This window comes from Argentina anserina, chromosome 7, assembly GCF_933775445.1.
Source record: "Argentina anserina chromosome 7, drPotAnse1.1, whole genome shotgun sequence".
Lineage (NCBI taxonomy): Eukaryota > Viridiplantae > Streptophyta > Magnoliopsida > Rosales > Rosaceae > Argentina > Argentina anserina.
In genome coordinates this window covers 9,251,518-9,273,344 of record NC_065878.1, presented here as the reverse complement: position 1 = coordinate 9,273,344, position 21,827 = coordinate 9,251,518, and the positions used below count along the sequence as shown (strand labels likewise).

At 37.1% G+C, this 21,827-nt stretch overlaps 3 protein-coding genes across 3 annotated transcripts; all 3 read right to left on the bottom strand.

The window, feature by feature from the left end:
- Positions 1 to 4,048: 4,048 nt before the first annotated feature.
- On the bottom strand, positions 4,049 to 4,861 carry LOC126801775 (putative germin-like protein 9-2). The gene has a single exon (XM_050529236.1). The coding sequence runs from the start codon at positions 4,801 to 4,803 to the stop codon at positions 4,186 to 4,188; it is 618 nt and encodes a 205-aa protein (XP_050385193.1). The 5' UTR covers positions 4,804 to 4,861; the 3' UTR covers positions 4,049 to 4,185.
- An 8,144-nt stretch (positions 4,862 to 13,005) lies between these two features.
- LOC126803538 (germin-like protein 9-3) lies at positions 13,006 to 14,308 on the bottom strand. The gene is made up of 2 exons (XM_050531328.1): positions 14,288 to 14,308; positions 13,006 to 13,665 (listed from the first exon to the last, which is right to left on the bottom strand). The coding sequence occupies exons 1-2, from the start codon at positions 14,306 to 14,308 to the stop codon at positions 13,006 to 13,008; spliced, it is 681 nt and encodes a 226-aa protein (XP_050387285.1).
- LOC126801769 (WD-40 repeat-containing protein MSI1) lies at positions 14,245 to 20,382 on the bottom strand. The gene is made up of 6 exons (XM_050529228.1): positions 19,907 to 20,382; positions 18,809 to 19,132; positions 18,445 to 18,597; positions 17,049 to 17,173; positions 16,853 to 16,948; positions 14,245 to 14,734 (listed from the first exon to the last, which is right to left on the bottom strand). Exons 1-6 carry the CDS (start codon positions 20,249 to 20,251, stop codon positions 14,509 to 14,511), a joined length of 1,269 nt encoding a protein of 422 aa, XP_050385185.1. The 5' UTR covers positions 20,252 to 20,382; the 3' UTR covers positions 14,245 to 14,508.
- Positions 20,383 to 21,827: the final 1,445 nt, after the last annotated feature.

Below are 21,827 nucleotides of genomic sequence, written 5' to 3'. Positions count from 1 at the left end.
GGTATTTTTGATATTTCGCTAACCTGAATAAAAGCCTTTTCTAACAGTCTTCTTTGTAGTAACACTTTATAGTCGTGATGTGTATATGTCTATTTACTGTTTAGGGCCCAAGTTTCAGTTGGATTGTTGAAGTTGCACACAAGGTGTTTGATGAAATGCCCGTGTAAATTGTGCTGCAATTCAAGTGGTTTCTAGGCTAATATGTGATGCCCTTGTAATGCCGACAGGTACTGTGGGACTCTGATGCCTGGACTATCACTGGTTCTGGTCATCTGGTGTTAACATGAATAACATCCTTGTCGCGTGGCCTGCTTCGGTGGATAACGTCACAACATTTGACATTCTTTCAGGTAATAATCCTAAACACAATAATCTGAAAGTTGACAGAGTAAGGTATATCATATTCCTTTGAGACATCCGAAAATGACACAGCCAAATATCAATGATATGAAGACACACCAATTGTTGATAGATCACTTATGCCAGCAGACATCTCTATAGCACTGGCTCAGCCGCTCAGGCCATGTCAACCTTTCAAAAGCCAATGACCCGGGGCTCATCTAGGACATGAAACCAGAAGATTACATTCCTTACTTGTGTGGTCTGAACTACGCAAACAATCAAATAGAGATGATCACCCAACAAAGAGTGGACTGCTCTGAAGTACGAGTCATACCTGAAGCGCAGCTAAACTACCCTTCATTTTCTATTACTATAGGGTCCTATCAAACTCAGAATTACACAAGAACTGTGACAAATGTTGGCCCGGCTCATTCAACCTACAGATCAGAGATTTTGAAACCCCAGAAATGGGGTGTGAGAGTGAACCTGAGTGTGACTCCTTCGGTGCTTACATTCACAGAGGTCAACCAGACCATTACATACAATGTGGAGTTCTCCACAACACTAGTTGGGAAAAATGGTTTATTTTCACTAGGATATTTCTTCTGTGTATACAATGTTGTACATTAGCTTCTCATTAATTAACTATCCTTCTGTATGAATGCATCATACTAATTCTGTAATTCCACAACATAATTTCCAAACACCAAGGTGACGTCATTTTACACGTCAATACTGTACAGATTCTATTTAAATGATTTGTTTCATACATAGTGCCTAGGGGTGGGCATAAAAAACGGAAATTCCGATCTCGTCCCGACATTCATAGGGACGAGATGGGACATAGATCTAAAAACGTCTGTCCCGTCCCGCTTCATAATAGTGGGACAGGACGTGGGACGAATAATTTATATCCTGCTTTGTCCCGTCGTCCCACCTTTAATGAAAACTTAAAAATTCTTATATATTTGTATCAAAATGAAACTAATTCATGTTCTTAATAACTCCAAAATTATATCAACTCAAATAGCAATAGTAAATTAGAATATTTTGAACATAATATGTATTTTTTTAATTAATTTTTCATTATTGAATGTTACTTTGTTAATGAAAAAGTAAAAATATAGATTTTTATTCAACTTCATAAGAAAGTGGGATTTGTCCCGTCCTGATCCCGTCCCGTCTCAACCGAGATTAATACCAAGTGGGATGCATTCTTAAAAACTCTCGTCCCGTCCCGATCCCGTCCCGATTCAAAAGAGTGGGATGAGACGTGGGATGAGCCTCGTCCCGTCCCATCCCATCCCGTGCCCACCCCTAATAGTGCCAGTCATGGGCGGAGCCACACTAAGGCTAGAGGGGTCAAATGAGTGAATGACCCATCTCATTTTTTAAACTCAAGCATAATTGGTTGAAATATTATATTTTTGCACTTTGATATTGCATTTTATTATGGATTTTGACTATTCTGACAATATGTTAAAGTCATATGATTGAGTAATTTTACTCTAATTTCTAATTATCCACACAATTCTTAAGATTTATTACCACCATTAATCAATAAAAACATTTCATATATATTTTGTGTACTTATATATGTAAACAAATATATGTAATATTTTCAACAATTAATATGAAAGTTTCTTTCATTTTGATGCGAATAGATTATTCTTCCCATGAAGCTCTTATTAATTTAGAGTCAGTGAAAATTTTCCCATTGTTATATTTTATTTACATTATGAACTCTAACCCTCCTAATTCATGTTTCTGGCTACGCCACTGGTGCCAGTCATCCTAGAGAAACATTCTACTTGGTTATGTTCGTCTTCTCATGCTTGGATATGAATGAGAAAGCATGATTTTATTACAAAATAAAGAAAATCAATTTCAGAATGAAGGAGTAAATAAAACAAACAGATAGAAAAATCAATTGCAGTATGCATGATAACAAAAAAATCAGAGCCCTTATGTTAGGCCTAGTGATATGAAAAATTGAGAGTATGATTATATACGTTTGTTACCCCCAAAAAATATTTTAAATTTGGAAAACAAATGCAATACAGATGCCGGACTCAAATTAAAGTGTTATCACTGTCATGTAACGTTAATTAATCAACAGTTTTTGAAGGAAAATGGTCCAAAGTATTGATTATGCTCATTGAAATGAATTTAGTGTGCTTAACCGCTATTTCAAATCCCATGCCGTTGGCCAGAGTTACAAATATTTCAAACTTTCGTAACTTAAATTGTGTGTTATAGTAGTAGTATATATACTCCCTGCAAAAAGGACGTAGCTACACCTTAACAAAATCAATATCGCAAGTTTCCTTGCATTAGTCTGAAGTTCTCCAAAGTTCTCCAAACCCTTTTGTCTTGCACGCACCAACATGAAGATCATATCTCTACCACTAGTCGTCATATTTATCATTCAAATTGTGTTTCTTCCGATAAGCCATTGCCGAGCTGATCTCATCGACCAAACGTGCAAACAGACACCGAGCTACAATCTGTGTATTTCTTCTCTAAAATCAAACCCTCGAAGCTCTACTACTGATGTCAAGGGCCTAGCCATCATAATGGTCGAGGTCGTCAAGTCCAATGCGAACGATACTCTAAACAAAATATGGGGGGAGCTTCTTAGGCATGAAGATCCTGTAATAAGAAATTGCTACGACCATTACGGTTACATGGTGGGAGCTTTCATTCCAGATATCTATGGAGATTTAACTTCAAGAGGTATTGGTGGTAGGTTTGTAAGTTACAACCTTGCACAGGCGGAGCAACGCTTGCACGATGATGTTATCAGACGGCTTGATCATTGTCAGAATGGTTTTGGCCGAGGCCACCGATTTCCATTTGCGAAGGAAAACAAAGCTACCCGTGAAGCTGCGGTTGTGGCTGCAGCAATTGTTCGGACATTGATTTGATTGATGTACTCGTAACTTTGTGTTATATTTTAGCATTATTAATATTGAAGGTAATTACATGCATTATTAATTTTATTTAGTATTGTGTCACCTCTACAAAAGTGATCCAATTTTAAGCCTTCAAGACTCCATCGTGACCAACAAAACTATGTCTTCGATCAAGTGTCTGTGAGAAATGTAGTTATCAACACCAACTTTTCTGTTTTCGAGATGGACTCTATATATGCATTTATACAGTGATATGAGGTTCACATTCAAACCCAATTGACAATATATAGAGTGACACAAATCCTTGTAAACACACAGGTCAGGTCTCAATTCTAAATATGAGATTTATATTATCAACACACCCCCGCACGTGTGACAAATTTTCAAGCCATACACGTGAACAACATTTTGGGTGATGTGGAGTCTGTGTGGTCATTTGAGCTTCACACATGGCTGTAGTTAACCCAGTCTAATACCATGATAAACTGATATGGAGTTCACATTCAAAACAAATTGACAATGGATGTAGTGACCCAAACCTTTATAAACTCACAAACTAAGTTTTAATTTGCTGAGATGTGTATTCTCAACATGCATGTATAAGTATAACAAAATATCAATTGATAATGATATTGTGCCATGTAAAGGCGCTAGTTGCCATGATTTTCTTTTCTTGTGAAGATAGCCTTTTTCTTGCTTAAATATGAAACACTAGGAGCAGAAATTAAAAAACATTCCACCTGGTTATATATGTTTGCCTTGTCATGCTTCGATATGAATGAAGAGTACGATTCAATTTCAAAGATAAAAATAAAATAAATTTCGGAATGAAGAAGTAAAAAAACATGATACAAATAAACAAATAGAAATGTCTTCAAGTAATGAAATCAGTTGCAGTATGATAACAATAAATCAGGGCCCTTTGTCATTAATTTTTTAGGCCAGCCCTGATCTTTCTAACAGTACTAACGTCTGTCTTAAATGATTTTGCCAGGACCGCTTCACGAATTCCAGAGGTGAAGATAGATGGTGGAACTGCAACTGATCTAGCGCTTGCACTTCCGAATGATGCAATGGCAGTGGCTGGCAAATTAGGATCAGTGTTGTACTGATAGTGGATCAATCCCTTAGGAAACACAAACATATCTCCAGCTTGTAGGTTTTTAGTATACAGAACATTTTTCGAGTCGATTAGGCCTACTTCGAGAGAACCAGTAAGGACTAACATAAGTCCGGCAGAGTCAAGGCGGGTGTGAGGTGGGAATATTGAGTTTGGAGGGAAACGAAGCATGGCGTATGACACACCCTGGCCGTTGAGAGCAGGGAACTCGTCCATGCTTGCTTTTGTTGCCGTGAAGGTTTCCGGTACTTGATCAAATAAGCCGCGGAACCCTGTGTATGTGAAGAATGAGGCATCAACAGTTGTGCCGGTGTGGCTTTCTGGGAGTATGTAATCGGTAATGATGTCAGGATCCCTTGCAAGCACTCTTCTGGAGATGGCCAAAGAAATTACAGTTATGATCACCAGTAATTCAATCAGCCTCATGGTTGCAGCCGGGGTACGTACGTAGATGAATAACAAGAGTAGGATATACTATGGGTACTTCTAGCTGCTGCTGTTGTATATATCTTTGTATGGTTTAACTAGCTTTGCTGGCTACGGTGGTATTTATATATGTTCGTAAGGGGTCGACCTGAGACAGCTGAGAGTTGCTAGCTATTACTACTTCGGACAGGTATGTACATCGACCAGAGTTAAGACGTCGACCATGTCAAACCGTAATAAAAAGTCAAGATAGGCATACATATACAAATATGGGGGACAAATATACTAATAGAAAGACAAAGTCTGAAATCTAGATGATAATGTTGTGTACGTGCATGTCTTTTACTATTTTGTTGAGGTATTGAACTGTCTCTTTATTTGTTGAGTGAGTCTTGCGGGTTAATCTACTCTTCTTTCTTGAATAAGTCAGTTCCAGATGTACAGTATTAAATAAGGAAGGGCCCAATAAGGAATTGGTTCGTTAGTAGTCTTTCGGTTTTTGTTTTAGAGTTTTTTTCACCAACAGTCCCTCAACTCTGGTGTACCTACCAATGTGATACCTCAACTCTTAATCGTACCAATGTGATACCCAGACTCTAGTATTGCTATCATTGAAGTACTTCCGTCAGTTTTTTTTCAACTTCTCCGTCATCTTGGTGACGTGGCAAGTACGTGAGGCCCACAAAAAGGGTTAAAAGACAAAATTAACCCCATCTGAGAGAAACAATGTTTTTCCGGCCCTTTACCTTGAGAAAGACACCCAACAATTCCAATTTTGGCGCCAATTTTCCCTCCTTACTCCTTAATTTGTGTCTCTTATCTAAACTAAACAACTACCGCCAACCAGTCGACCACAATCTGATAAAACCTAGATCAATCTCATTTTCTATTTTTACCCTAGCACTTGTTAAACTAACAGAATAAATATAGAAATTTATATGAAACATCTCATTTCCACAATCTCATAAGAATATAGAAACACATAACTTAACGAAATTCAAATACATGTGTTAAGTACCATTAGTTGCCACCTTTTATGTTGATCTGCCATGATTTTTGCTTGTAAGAACTAATGGTACTTAAACATGTAGTTGAATTTCGTTAAGTTATGTGTTTCTATATTCTTATGAGATTGTGGAAATGAGATGTTTCATATAAAATTCTATATTTATTCTGTTAGTTTAACAAGTGCTAGGGTAAAAATAGAAAATGAGATTGATCTAGATTTTATCAGATTGTGGTCGACTGATTGGCGGTAGTTCTTTAGTTTAGATAAAAGACACAAATTAAGGAGTAGTGAGGAAAAATTGGCGCCAAAATTGAAATTGTTGGGTGTCTTTCTCAAGGTAAAGGGCCGGAAAAACATTGTTTCTCTCAGATTGGGTTAATTTTGTCTTTTAACCCTTTTTGTGGGCCTCACGTACTTGCCACGTCACCAAGATGACGGAGAAGTTGAAAAAAAACGGACGGAAGTACTTCAATGATAGCAATACTAGAGTCTGGGTATCACATTGGTACGATTAAGAGTTAAGGTATCACATTGGTATGTACACCAAAATTGAGGGACTGTTGGTGAAAAAAACTCTTTGTTTCAAGATCTGGAAAGCAAATAACGTCGTGATTAGACGCAAACAATTATTATAAACTCACAGGTTTATTTTTCATCTAATTTTAAGGTTATCGGGTCTGGTTGGCAGATATATACATAGTCAAGCAACTCGATCTATTAGGGTAACGAAGTCCTTTGTTCAGTGATGAACGATTCACATTTTTTACAGTTTACTACTAGATGGATCGAATATGGAGGTAATGGAGCTAAATAATATCTCTTTACTGTACCCGTTATAATATGTACATGCATCCATTCCTTTTTCTCGTTTCGATAAGAGTATTCAAAGAAAATAGCAACGTCGCCGACACTTACTGTTAAAGTTATCGCACCAAATTCATATCCATGAGGAAAGCTTGTGATTCAAGTTACACATCGATGTGATGCATGCAATTAGCAGATGTTGGCATCTGATGATTTTATTTATGAAAAATGACGGATAGAGCGCAAACATGAATTCAACAAAACTGTTGGACTTAACAATTAAAGAAAATAAAAAATTAAATTAAGCTAGTAGACTTTCCATATCTCTATCGATCTCACTTACTTTGTCTATAGAGACATATGCATGATCTCGCCATCGTGAGTCGAGACCTGGAATTGTTCATCAGTTTGACAGTTTCATACCAGAAGAACTTCTATGCGAATTCAGATTTTTGTTTCTTCAATTTCAGTTTCCTGTTTATGAGTGTTTCTATGTCATAGGTTTAGCTAATACCAGGGGCGGATCCAGGATTCTAAGGTTGGGTGAGCTCGAATTTGGGGTTGAAACGATAAGAAAATTAACTTGTGTCAAATATTAACGTTAAAATGCATTAAGCTATAATCTTTATTACTTTTTTTAGTATGAAAAATAAGAAATAGTCCAAAATTATTAATTTTCTGATTACTAGTAAGAAATATTTGTAACCGTTTTATTTTACATTTTTTTTAAACAAGGTTGAGAAAAAAAATTCAGCTAAAATTAATACAAACTTAACAATTCTGCAAAAGAAAGCTATAGACAGTGGAATTAAGAAAAAAGACATTGGACAAGTAAAAACAAACGTGCTGCATACGGGAGTCGAGCATGAAAAGCATTCAATATTGCAATTTTCTTACATGTTAATCAACTTAGACAAATATCGTCAGAGGGGGGGGGGGGACAAATATCGTGTGTGTGTGTGTGGTGGGGGGGGCTTGAGCCCACCCAAGCTTATACCTAGCTCCGCGCCTGGCTAATACTACCATATAGATTGAATAAAAAAATTAAAACAACCATATAGATTGATAAAATCAGCTAATTTTCGGAGTGTCCACTTAAGATAATGGAACCCAGCTTTCTCTTGTTATTTTGAACGTTACGGGCACGTACAAGCTTGGTCGATTTGCATATATCTTTATTTTTTTTTTAAACATCTTTGTTTATGTTAAAGATTAGATTAACTAAGAGTTGTGCGTGTAATTTTGACATTTTGTACGTGTGTAGTAAAAAAATATATGTGACTATATGATAGTTCCGTATTACTGTATAATTATACAAATGCAAAGACACAGTCTAGACGATCATGTTTGTTGCTTGCCAGGTCCTTGATCGAGAGATCTTCAAGATTGTCACTTTTTAATTTGTTGAGTTAGTCTTGGAGTTTAGCCGTTTAGGTAATTTGGATTGTAGTTACGTACTTTGAATAAGTCATTTTATCAAAGCTTTTCTAATGATCGAACTGCCTATCGATCCCTTATGCCCTTATATATGGAAATAGTAAGACTGTAATATGACACTTAATTAAGTTCTGCACGTAATTACTAAGCATGCATCAGAAAGAAATGTTCCAGTAATACTGTAATAGTGACCTAGTCTGACGTGGCATAACCCTTGCCCACTAGATATGAGATAGATGCATGCATGTGCCCATGCATTTTACCAACGCAAACTTATACGTTGTGTTATGAATTTTACCTTGTTGCATGGCTTCTATGTTTTCTTCTTCCAGCCGGCTAAAAGTGCTGAATAGGTTATTTACGCGTGGATCATTGGCCAAATACGTACAAGAGTCGAGAGATGAGTGATTGACCACCTATCTAATTTGGCTGCTGCATTTCTTAGGATCAATGTAGGGACAAGAGTCATATACATGCCCCATTCTTGTAGGATTTTTTGCCCACCCATTGTGGACGGGGTTCGCTAGTAACTGTACAAACACAAGTTACTATATATTTCGGAAAAAACTTGGCAGCTCAACCATGGTCAGCTCTAGTTGACCTTAGCCAGTCATTGTTGAGAGATGTTGAGGCTAGGATATTGACTTGATTGACCGGTGGGTTACAACTGTCAGTTGATGGTGAAGAGCGTCTTGATGGTGAAGAGAGACGCTGACCTATCATCAAATAATTTCTTTCTTGCTTTCCGTTTTACTGCTTTTTGTAATGTAATATTTGTTAGGCTTGTCCAAAACTATAAATAGCCTTGGGTTGTAATAATTGGATAGATGATGAATTCATTTCGATATTTCTAAAAGCTTCAGAGCTCTGCATCTTCTTGATTCCTTCATCTTCAACCTTGAGCTATTGCAGATTAGTTATGAGCATTATGTTATCATCGTAACAGAGCCATGGCCCTTGATTCTGAGACTCTGTGTGGTTAGATCGCTTCATGTTTAAGCTTCCGCATCTTAAAAACCCTAGATTGTTGTTCTTATTCTATTTGCTCATAGATTCAACTAAGCTGCGCTTGTGAGCCTGCAAATTAGACTCGATTATACTTTGTGAGCCTCTGTGATCTTGTTTGTGGTTATCAAAGTAGTGAATCTCAGATATGTGATTCAAGCAGTATTGTGTGATAAAATTTCATCGAAGCTTTGGATTTTCTCATAGATGATGATTATCGTGTTGATTTGTGAAGATTATATCTAGAAGACGAAATCTATGGACTGTGTTCAATTTGATAATACAAGATAACGAAGAAGTGGTTGTTTTTCAACAAGGAGATAATAGATCATAACTTGAAGTGATACTATATCATAATTGTTTTGGAGATAACCGAGTGTTAGATTGAGAATTTCTGGAAAAAAAAAATTGTTATGATAGAAAGCAGTTCATTGTTGGATATTGAGTTTACAAGCTTTTGTTATTCATAATAACGAAGCTGTGAATATTGTGCCTCTGTCAGAAGATATGGGAATCACACAGAATGAGATCAGCTCAATCTTGAGTACTATTACAGTGAAGTTGACTGATAGTAATTTTGTGAAATGGAGTTATCAGTTTGAGTCTGTACTTGGAGGAAATGATTTGTTTGGATTCTTTGATGGTAGCAATGTGTGTCCTCCAAAGTTTACTTTAACAGAAGATTGTGAGGTTACTAATGAGGTTAATGAAGCCTATGTAGTGTGGAAAAAGACTGATAAGGCATTAGTTGGTCTGTTGATGGCAACTCTGGATGATGACATTATGGATGTGATAGTGGGAAGCAAGTGTGCTAAGGATGCTTGGAATGCTTTGATTGAAAGATTTTCCATAGTGTCAAGACCAAATATTATGCAGCTTAAGACTGATATTCAGACTATCAAGAAAGGAGCTGATAGTATTGACAAGTACTTGTTGAGGATTATACATGCAAGAGATCAATTGTAGTCTGTTGGTGTAGCTATTGATGATGAAGATAATATTGTGGTGGCTTTGAATGGTCTTCCTGATGAGTTTTCAACAATCAAGAGCATCATTCGTGGTAGAGATTCTTCAATGCCTTTAAAGGATTTTCGTGCTCAATTGCTGGCTGCGGAAATAGACATAATAAATAGATTTTAACCTAGTGGTGAGATGATTGCTATGGCTACAAGAGGACATTTTAGATCTATTGGTGAGTCTAGCAATCCAGAGGGAAAGTGGAGGTCTAGCTACAATAACAGTGACAAAGGAAAGGTGCTTGGACATGAAAAGATTCTAATCAAGGTGGTTGGGGAGACTCTAAGACTGCTCAAGGTGAAAGCTCAGTGTATAATCTTACACCAAGATTTAAATATTTATCAATAACTCAATGTATGCATGAAATAAACAAGTTACTAAACTTGAAAGTAAATGAGCAAATAAAATAAATGTACTTTAAATTAAAAGTAATTAGATAGTATTAGTTAGTAGTCAAATGATTAGTGGTCATTTCTCCCATAATAAGGAAAGTCTTTGTCCAAGCTAGCAATTGTCATTTAAATAATAGTGTTAAAGTCCGTCAACTTTCCATATCGATAACTCAATCAATAAACGTCCAAATTAGGCAAGTGAAGAGTCTATGTTCAAGGATTTTTCGTAAGGAATCTCATAAGATAAGTCATACAGTCCAGTTCAAAATCATTGAGTCCAAAAAGTTCAAACACAGTAGCAGTGTAGAAACAGATCATCAAGATATCATCTTAGATGTCTACATATTCTACTTGTAACAAAAATTTTATCATTTCTTCTAAAATTTTCCAGATTAAAAGTAGAGGTCTTATACTTTAATTTGATATAAAGTTTGTGGAAAATGGTTTAAAAATAAGTGAGATGAGAGTTTTTTAAGTTGTGAGTGCTACAAAACATTTTCAGTGAGTTTATTAACTCTAACTTTGATTAGCCATAACTTCTTCATTTCTAAATATTTTTAAGTGATTCAAAAGCCTAAATTCAAGCATTTTTCATGAGAAATTTAATGTTATTGTTATCTTGGACAAACTCAGATGTTATAAAATACAAAAATATAACTCTTATCAAAACATGGTTTTTTCCATTTTATCCTTAGCTATGCACTTTAATAAATCTTAAAAGACAAAAGATCATAAGGATGTAAGATGTACTTACCTTGAAATTTCAGGGGTGAAAGGAATGTTTTGATGTGGATCCAAAGTTGGATTACTTTTGTAAAGAAGAAACTTGTTTAAGAGTGAAAGAGTGAAGGCTAAACTTTTAGCTTGAGAAACATTAGATGGTTGAGTTTTCTATCAACTAAGGAAACTCTAGACTTGCATGATTTCTGATTTTGAAGTGTGAAGAAAACTTAAGGCAGCTCACAATTATAAATAAGCCAAGAAGGAACACAAAAGTTCAATTCTCACATACCATTCTCAATAATTAATATTGAGTGATGGCCTAACTAGATAGTGTGGTTGTTGGAAAAAAAATAGTGTGATGGGGTAAAACATAAAAATAAATCAGTTAGGTTCAAAATATATTGACATAAGGATTATATATATATATATATGTAGATATAACAAACACATTTATATCTGTTATTCTAAAAAGTAAAGGAATTTAGTATATTCCTTTAATAAGGTTTTCAATATATTTGCACTATCTAATACTAATATAATGCATAAAAGATAATATTATTAGTATTAGTCTTAAACTCGATTACAAAGTATCGAGTATATGCAGGAATATGAGCTAACGTATTCAAATCGTGATCTAATACTTACAAATAGAAATTTTCTATCTTTGAAAGTATGAACCTTAGCATCATTGGTTTCTAAAGAGAAATATTAGAAGAAAAATTGAATTAATTCTAAGTTAATATAATCTTAGAGTACTAAATAGTAAATACCAAATTTCGGGGTATTACAACAACGATATCTTGGAGATCCACTAAGCAATCTCTTGTTGCTACTTCTTCGAATCACGTAGAGATCATTGTTCTCCATGAGGCAATTAAAGAATGTATTTGGCTACAGTTATTTGTTCGTCATATTCGTGATTCTTGTGGAATAGTCTCTACAATTGATCAACCAACGTGCATTTATGAAGATAATGTTGCTTGCATAAAACAGACCAAGTTAGGTTTCATCAAAAGACATAACACAAAGCATATTTCGCCCAAGTTCTTCTATAATGTTCAACAACAGAAGTTTTTGAATGTTCAGATCAATCAAGTGAGTTTAGAATCCAATGTTGTAAATTTGTTCACTAAGTCTTTGCCTAAATCTACTTTTGTGAAACATGTGAAGACCATTGGCATGCGTTGTTTATCGGAACTTTAGAATTTGGTAGACTTCAGGGGGAGTCTACATCACATGTTAAGATTATTAAGTAGTTGGTGCGTTGTGCTCTTTTTCTATTCCATCAAGCTTTTGTTTTACCCAAGAGGTTTTTATTTTGCTTGACAAGGTTTCTACCAAGACAACGTTGTGCGCCATGCAACCTAGGCATGCGACAAAGGGGGAGTGTTTCGGGAGAATTATTATTCTACCATTGTGTGTGTCTTAGCCTTACTAGGTTTCTTGTTAGAGATAGATTCACATCTCCATAATCTATTAGGAGTCCAAATCCTACGGAATTGTGGTTTTGTAATGGTTATATATAGGCCCCCATATCATTTAATAAATATACAATTATTTCATCCTGCATATATATATATATATATATATCTTAGTACGTAATTTATAAGCCAATATCATTTCAATGAATACAAAGTAATCTATTAAGAGATAGATTAAAGACAAAAGTAACATGAATCCATACACATTGAAACAAAAAAGAAAGCCAATCAAGTGAACAACATTAGAGTACGTAATTAAATAGATCCAGCTTTGCATCCAAGACTAAACTACATGAAACTAGTCATTGGAGTCTTAAAATAATCCCGCTGATAGCTAGTAGTGAGGCCAGCCAGCGTTGATCTTTCTGATAGTATCAACATCTGTCTTGAAGGATTTGGCAAGAATTACATCGTCAATACCTGAAGCAAAAACAGAAGGTGGCACCGCAACTGTTCTAGCACTTGCACTTCCGAATGCTGCAATGGCGGTGGCTGGCAATTGAGAATCAGCGTTATACTGATAATGTATTAGTCCCTTGGGAAATACAAACATATCTCCAGCCTGAAGCTTTTGCGTGTACAGATTATTTTTCGTATCTATTAGGCCTACTTCCAAGGAACCATCCAAGAGGAACAGAAGTCCGGTAGCATCAGGGCGAGTATGAGGTGGGAGGAGCGTCTGCGGAGGCAATTGAAGCACCGCGTATGAGACACTCTGGCCATTGAGAGCAGGAAACTCAACTATACTTGCTTTTGCTGTGTTAAAGGCTTTAGGTACATGCTCAAATATCGTGCGGAATCCAGTGAATGTAAAATAAGTAGCATCAACTGATGTGCTGTTTTCGGGGAGAACATAGTCTGAAACGATATCCGGATCACTTGCTAAGACCCTTTTGTAGGTAGCCGACGCAAGAACTAGTATGGTCACCATGAGAAATTGAACCAATTTCATCGTCATAGCTATATATGGTTGGATAGTTGGAGTGTAGAGCGCCTAATACATATGGTTGCTTCGTGTACAATGGCTGACTTGGTAGGATGGTAATGATGATATTTATAAGGCATCGAGGAGCCGACAGTCTATTTGTGTTGTGCATGATGAAACTATCTATGTTGTTTTTCTGTATCTTCTTTTGGCCTGATGTCAGCCACATGTGACAAGGCAGCGGAGCGGAGCAAGGGTACAGAGCTGTGTACAGCTAACGAATGAATGTGACCAGACTACTTGGGATTTTTGGATCGGTAAGCACAGCCTGACTAACTTCAGGACCATTTGAAATGATTCAAGTTGCAAACTTGCAAAGTATATTGGTGTTCATGCAACAATGTAGGGTATATTCGACGTGCGACCTGTTTCAAGTGAATATTACCTACAAATACAATACATTCAGCACAGCTCAGTCCTCAGTGAGCATTAGGCTGTTTGTCTAGTATTGCCTTTGGCAATTGGCATCGACATGTATTACATAATTTCTCATTGTTTTCAAGCACTAATATGAAATGAGTGTTGTTCTAGTGAACACATTTTACCGATTCATGTATAAATTTTAGCAACAATTTTTAGAAAGCTATGGTACCAATATGACTAAAATAATAGCAGTTTCTTACAAACTTACTTCCACGCCGAAGTGCTCCATACAATTACTTGGGCATGGGTCAATACAATGTATACAACACTGATCTAACATTTAGGAAAATCACAGATTCTCACATGCAATTAAGGGGGAAGCCGGGAAGGTAATAAAGTCAAAGAGAAACATAGACAAACAAAGGGCTATGACCCCATCTCTAATTAACTTCTGACTACATTGGCTATCTTAAGTATTAAGAAGCTAGACTAAGGCTGCTTTGCTGGTTCTTCAGGTAAATCATCTTCATCATGGTATATATTCTCTGCCATCTGCCAGATTTGAAGTATGTTATCTTCAGCGACACTAGATATAACCCAATCTTCACATGGATTCCAAGAGAAATCGGATATTTTACTGGTGTGACCACCATGAATGAAAAGCAACTCTGGAGGTCCATCTTCTGCATCTTCTGGTGTTTGCTCCTCATCGATTCTGTATAACCCAAAATTGTTACATGAATGATATGTTGACATGCAAGTGTATAGAATGATACATTACTATGACATGCAAGTACCGGCAACTAAAACTTTGTACATGGTATCTCATGCATAGCACATGAACAAGAAGTTTATCTCAGTCTTCTGAAGCGAGATAACAGTGCATTGGCTTAGGCTTTTCATCTTATCAGCAGTTTAACCAATGTTTAAATGCCAGATACTAACATCCTGATATGCCAGCGGCCTAATGTATCTATTTAGAAATGTACCAGATTGGTTGAAACCAAATTAGTGGAAAAGAAGATGGAGACAAGTCAGACAACTACCAGCTACCTAGCTTATTAACAGACTTAACAAAACAAAAAAAACAGCCATCTATATTGGTCTGAAAATGGTCTTAGATTGTCAAATGGAAATATATAACCCTTCTACAGGTGTGGAGAGGAAAAGGTGGAGGAAGGAGAGAGAGAGAGAGAGAGAGAGAGAGAGAGAGAGAGAGAGAGGAAAAAAAAGATGGAGAGGGTGTAACCAAATATACCCAGTGCTACAGCTGATGCCGCATTGTTTTGGACTAATATTCAAGAACTATCGAATATAAGCTGTGACTTTATTTAAAACAGTATCAACTATACCCAGTGCTATGAATAGACTTAAAATAAACAGCCACCAATGGTATACATACTATTGGTTTGAAAATGGTCTTAGATAGTGAAATGGAAATAACAACCTTGCATATTCAAAACGTTCATCTCAACGCCAATCACAGATAGGATAGAACCCTTCTAAAGTGGGACACATCTATCATGTTAAGCATGTAATTTCAAACAATGTATATTACATGACTTGGTGGCAATTGTATGTATATATATGGACACTTGTGACTTTTCACTTTCTGGATATATATGAAATTGCATTTGCCGTCCTCCATACCTAGATATACTTAGTGCATAATTTACTTATTACAGTAATGTCATATTTGCTCAATATCAAACTACCCATGTACCTTAAAAAGTACAAGCCTTCACTAGTACTTTAGGTTCGCTAATCTTGTTCGTTCTGAAACACGAGAAGAACCAAAAAGCATGGTCATGTGCGCCATGTAGCCTATATACATTTCACTTCAGCAGAAAACTCTGATAATTTTACTCCATCAAGCCATGACTTGCCATAAGGCACTTGCACTCCCATTAACTATCAGTTACGTGACTAACTTACGTCTTAATTAAAGACGAGATTCAGACTTCAGAAGCTGAAGCATACATGACTTAAGAAAAGTAACTTTTAAAGTCCAAGATGAATTAGACTTGACCACATAAATAGAGATGGCTAGAGATGAATGGGATGTTCTCTAATTAAAACTTGCTAACTAGTTTGAATTCAATTGATCCAGTGGGTAAGATCTTCTCTTTATCCATTTCTGTCACTCATAAACCCTAAAGGGTTTGATAATGATGTCCTCATAAATGGGCCAGTATCCTAAACCCCAATAAAACAGTGTCCCTCTATTCTGCATATCAAAGTATTCAAACTACATTCACAATAAAACACAACAACTTTTGTTATCTTTATGTGAACATGTCTCCATCTTATAACACAGTTAGCTTGATCTAGCTGTCCAGACCAATCATAGGTCTTAGGGCATCTCCAACCTTTGGTCTAAAACCCAACCCTAAATTCAAATTTTAGAACCATGAAGTCAAAACCTAAACTTATTCCAGTGATTATTGATTTTATATCATTATTTGATCACAAGATGAATAGTGAGAAATACTTTAACGTAGGGGCCACACTCCAACCAAAATAAGATTCCTCCTGAATGGTTGAGTCAAAATAGGAGGATTTTTGGGTAAAACCTATATCAGGTCAGGTCTACTTGTGTTGTGGGTTGGAGATGAAATTTTGCAAAATCTAAACCTATTATAGGTTTCGGGTTGTGGGTTGGAGATGCTCTAATCTGGACTACCCAACCAGACCATAAAATAGATTCACAACAGTTCAAAGAAAATATGCATCTAACATGTTTTTGCTTTCTAGCACAACAGCAAACAATAACCTCAAATCACCTCCCTATGTAATTAAATGATGTGATGCAATTGATTTTTTAAGGGAGTACCTGCTAAGATCCCACACCATCAGTCTCCTGCCAAGACAACAGGAAGCTAAGATAGTCTCATTCTTTGGATTCCAACCGACTTGGAAAACCTCTTCCCTACAAAAGACGGAATTTGAGGTTAGCATTTTGCAGGCATATTCTATTAAACACAATTTGCAATTATTTTAAGCTATCAGCTCCACGGACAGAAACTTACTTATGGCAATCAAAGGTGTGAAGAGCGGTACTGATTTTGCGTAGATCGAACAGCTTGACAGTTTTGTCTGTGGAACCAGTTGCAACCACCCATTCATTAAATGGATTGAAAGCCAAACAGTTTACCTAATAGCATGTAAAAAAAATTATCATCAGTTGAGAAGAAGCATAAGACTTATATAGTCTCTAAATTATTCAGAGATATTATTTTACTTCAACTTAGTTAGCAATTAGCTCTACAGGCAATGGAAGCAAAAGAGTGGTGGTTGCCACCAAGATAATACAACCAAAAAAATAGCTATTTCAACCATCTTTTGCACAATTGTTCCTATTAAAAGCTTTGATGACAAGTAATCCCGAATTTCAGAAAAATAAGCAACTTTTTTGCATTAATGAACAATATCCCTTTGGACCTAATAGAAGTTATGTGGTCCTAAACGAAGTGATAAATCCATTCATAACAAGTAGTGCCAAATTAAAGAAATAATCAATGTTTGACATAAACAAAAAAAAATTGGAACATCAGTTTTTCTTATGATTTGAAAAGAATCAGTCTTGGATCTGCCCTTTGTTATTGTTCCTCAGCCTTGACTCAAACCCAGGAGACAAAGATTTCTTGATTTTATACTTTTAAGTCGTTACAAGACTTGAATGAGAAGTACAAAGTAGTGAGTGAGAGAGCTCAAGTTAGAGACAGAGAAGATGAGGTACAAAATTTCTGAAAAGAGAGTGAAACTTCCAGATGAGTAACGATCAGGTTATTTTAATGGATCCAAAAAACCTGGTTTCAAAGCTATTCTGAACTTACCGATCAGAACTTATCACTTTAATAGTGGTTGACCATTCCTCTCTTTGTCCATGAAAAACAGTCCCAGATGGCAGGACTGTACTTACATAACATCCTATATATCCTAGCTTCATGAATATCAACTGTTGTTGTCCTAGACTTCAAGAGTTTCCCCAAGTTTTGTACTCCTTTCCAAGGTTTCCCAGACTCTTTGATTTGTATGCAACAAACTTGAATAGCTATATACTAATTTAAACAGAAAATGTTGTGCCTGTGTTTATGAAGTTAAAAAAAAAAATATTCTCATGAAACAACTTTTTACAGGGACAATGCCAAACCCATTGATCCTGCTACATGTGTATTAGAGAGATGCCTGTTGACAATGTGATTCCACTGGTAAGATCACTTTGATTGCTGAAGAAAGAGTGGCTAAATACACTATTACCACACTATTTAGAGCATATAGAAATCATTGTAGCACATAAGTAAGCACTGAATTTACACAACAGAGTGAACTGAATTTTAAATGCAAATTGATAAACGTCACTGATCCATAGCAAATGCTATTTATCTAAATTAGAGGAGGGGGAATGATATTCTAATAACTCACCTCACTTTGATGAGCAATTACAGATTGGACAGGCTTGGTAACTGATGGAGTCCGGAGATCCCATATGAGAAGGTATTGATCATCACCAACAGAACCAAATAAATATTCATGCCTCAGATGCCATGCTACATCTTCCACAACACCTTCGTGGACCTGATTCATAAACAGTTAAACAATAGTTGACATCATTATGTTGAAGCATTGAACTACATACGTATGCAAGTAGAATATCTGTCAAGATTGCATCCAAAACCCAAGTACTGCGACCATCCATGTTTAACAATAGCCTTTCTCCACACCAGTTAATATGCAACTCAATCCAAACTTGAAAAGCAATATATCACAAATAGATGCAGACAAGTACCTTAAATATCTGAGTAGCATCCAGGGTTTTGTTCTTGGCACTTTTTATATCCCACATACATATTTGTGCATCATCAGAACCACTGAGTAAATGACCCTCCTTGAACTTACTCCATGATAAACCATATCCTTCAGTGGTGTGACCCTTGAGCCTCAAATCAGGACTGCATGCACCATCTAAAGGAGGCTTAGACGGGTGTTTGCTAAAATCGAACACAAAAACGTCTGCACTGACAGTCTTTGTGGCAATATAAAATTTATCCTGAGGCATATAACGAGCCCGATTAACCTCCCCATCATGATTTATTTGCTGGATTATTTGCACCTGAAGAAAATATCCAAAAAAAAAACTTCAATACTAAAGCACACAACATCATTAACAAGCACTCAAAAATATATAAATAACATTTCATGTACGTCAGTCTCATTTGGATGAAGAAGGATACAATCAAACACAACATAAACCAAATAAGTGGTCTAATTGAAATATTAATTGGCATGAGCTCATGCAACTCCCTCATACAATATGCCACTTGCATAGTCTTATACTTCTCCATGTCTACACAATTCATGGGATGATTCCAACCCTTGCTATCCGTACTGTTCAACTATAAGGGATCAATACCTTAAACCCTATAACCATCCCTCATCGGGATCAACTTTGATTACAGTTAAAAAAGTAAAACACAACTCAAAAACAGACGCAAACAAAGAGCTGGAAGGGTTGGTCCATATGGTATATGCCCAATTTCAAATCCGTTTCATTTCAACCGGAGGAGTCGAGCTCATCTCCTAATTTGATTGCTAACGACAAATCTACATTACCAAAACAACAAACATAAAGTTTCCTAATTTCCTTCAAACTATTCAAAATCTACAACTTTATCTACTCAAAACCTCAAATCTCTAACCTTCCACCAAAATCATACTACTACAAAACAAGTCTACAGTAACCAAAAAAACAACATAAAGTTTCCTAATTTCTCTCAAATTCTTCAACTTTTCACTCTAAATTGTTCCATTCCACAACTTTATCTACTCAAAAACCCCTAAAATCTCCAAAACCAACCCAAACTCCTTCAAAAACCAAAAACCAAACCTTGCCATTAGCGCATCCAAACCCTCCGGCCTCGCCCCTATCGTCGTCATAACTCCTGGCATCGTTCTCGGCATCCTCCAACGGCAGCTGGACCTGCGCGAGCATCAGATAGTTGGGCTCATTCTCCGACGTATGGGTCCCCAAAATCATCTTCTGGACGGAGTAGTCCTTCCCGGCGGGCTCCTCCCGGTCCGGCAGCCACTCGACGGTGAGGGACGGCCATTCGAGGGCGTGAGTGATGACCAGATCGTAGAGGAAGGGAGTGTTCTTCTTCCATATCTTGTACTCCTCATTGACTAGCCGCTCCTCAATCTCGCCTCGCATCTCCTCGTCGTCTTTGCCCATTGGAATTTGGGGATTTTCTTGGCGGGAACTTTGGAGGAGACGAACCCTAAAAGTTTGAGAAGGAAGGAGTGAGAGAGTGAGTTGGATCCTTGTATTGGGGGTTTATATATGATGTTGGTGGCGGTTCTTCACTGTGGGGAGGAGTATGGGGGTTTATGATGATGCTGAGTTATTTCATTTCCTAAGCTATAATTCATTTCTAATTTATTTTTTTTCTGGGTGGATGGTTTTTTAATGGGAATTTGAATTTTTTTTTTTTTTTTGATAATAATGGGAATTTGAATTTGCACTCCCGTTTTACAATTTGCACTTTTTATTTTTACTTTAACTGTATCAAAGATGTAATGATATGATGAACTCAAAAGCTTGTGAGTTTCAAATAATGTTGAGATAGGTACTCCTGAATCATTTTTGAAGCTTTCACAATCTATACTACTATAACTGGAAACCCTTATTTGGTGTCAAACCGTTCAGTAGCTTAACCAACTTTATGAAGTTCGTAAATCATTCATGACATGTTTAAAATTTACATTAAGAAATGAAATTAACAAGGGTTAATTGTAAATTAATAAGAAAATAATAGTATTGTTCTGGGAGAATTACTATTCTACCCTTGTGTATGTCTTAGCCTAATAGGTTTCCTGTTAGGAGATAGATTAGCATCTCCGTAATAGATTAGGACTCCGAATCCTACGGGATTATGGTTTTGTAATGCCTATATATAGGCCCCCATATCATTCAATAATACACAATTATTTCATCCTGAAACACGTTATCAGCACGTTGCTCTAAAACCCTGAACTTTTAGAGCCCTAGAAATTTTTTCTCTTCTCCACTACCGGCCACCGTCGTCTCCGGCCTCCGACATCTTCCTGTCGACGTTCCTCGTCGGCGCAGCCCCTGCTCCCCGTCGCAGCAGCCCCCCCCCCCCCCCCCCCCGCTGCTACCTCTGCATCCCCGCTGCCTCTGCACGCAGCCCCTGCAACACCTTTGCATGCTGCCCTGCGACCCCCCAGCTGTCCCTGCAGGCCCCCTGCAGCCCTCCCCGCAGCCTCTGCAGCCATCCCTGCAAACAGCCATGCAGCCCCGCACGCAGCCCTGCACGCACCCCTTCAGCCCCCGCATCACAGCCGCATGCAGCCCCACACGCAGCCAGCCCCGCACGCAGATTCTGCCCTGCAGCCCCTGCGACCCCCCATGTTGCCCCTGCATGCAGCCCCTGCACGTAGCCTCTGCAGCCCCGCAGGGTCTCTTCCGCATTCGCTCCGCAAAAACATCTTTTTGCCCCGCAAGACCCCGCATCAGAGGATTCAAAATTGCTCCTCCCGCACATATACGCAAGAAACGCGAACTGCACAAGCAAACTCTTCGCTCAAGAGAAGCTACTCCCGTCTTCTCTACCCTTTTGGGCCTATGGCTTGCCGAGCACAATAGCCCTTTGGGCTTCATACTATATTTTCTTTTCCTTTTCCTTTTTCCTATTTCATTATTTAAATGTTCATTGGCACGTTTTTATTTCTAACGATATTTCACGTGCTCGTATAGGTAAAAATCATTACTCGTCGTACTATGGGGA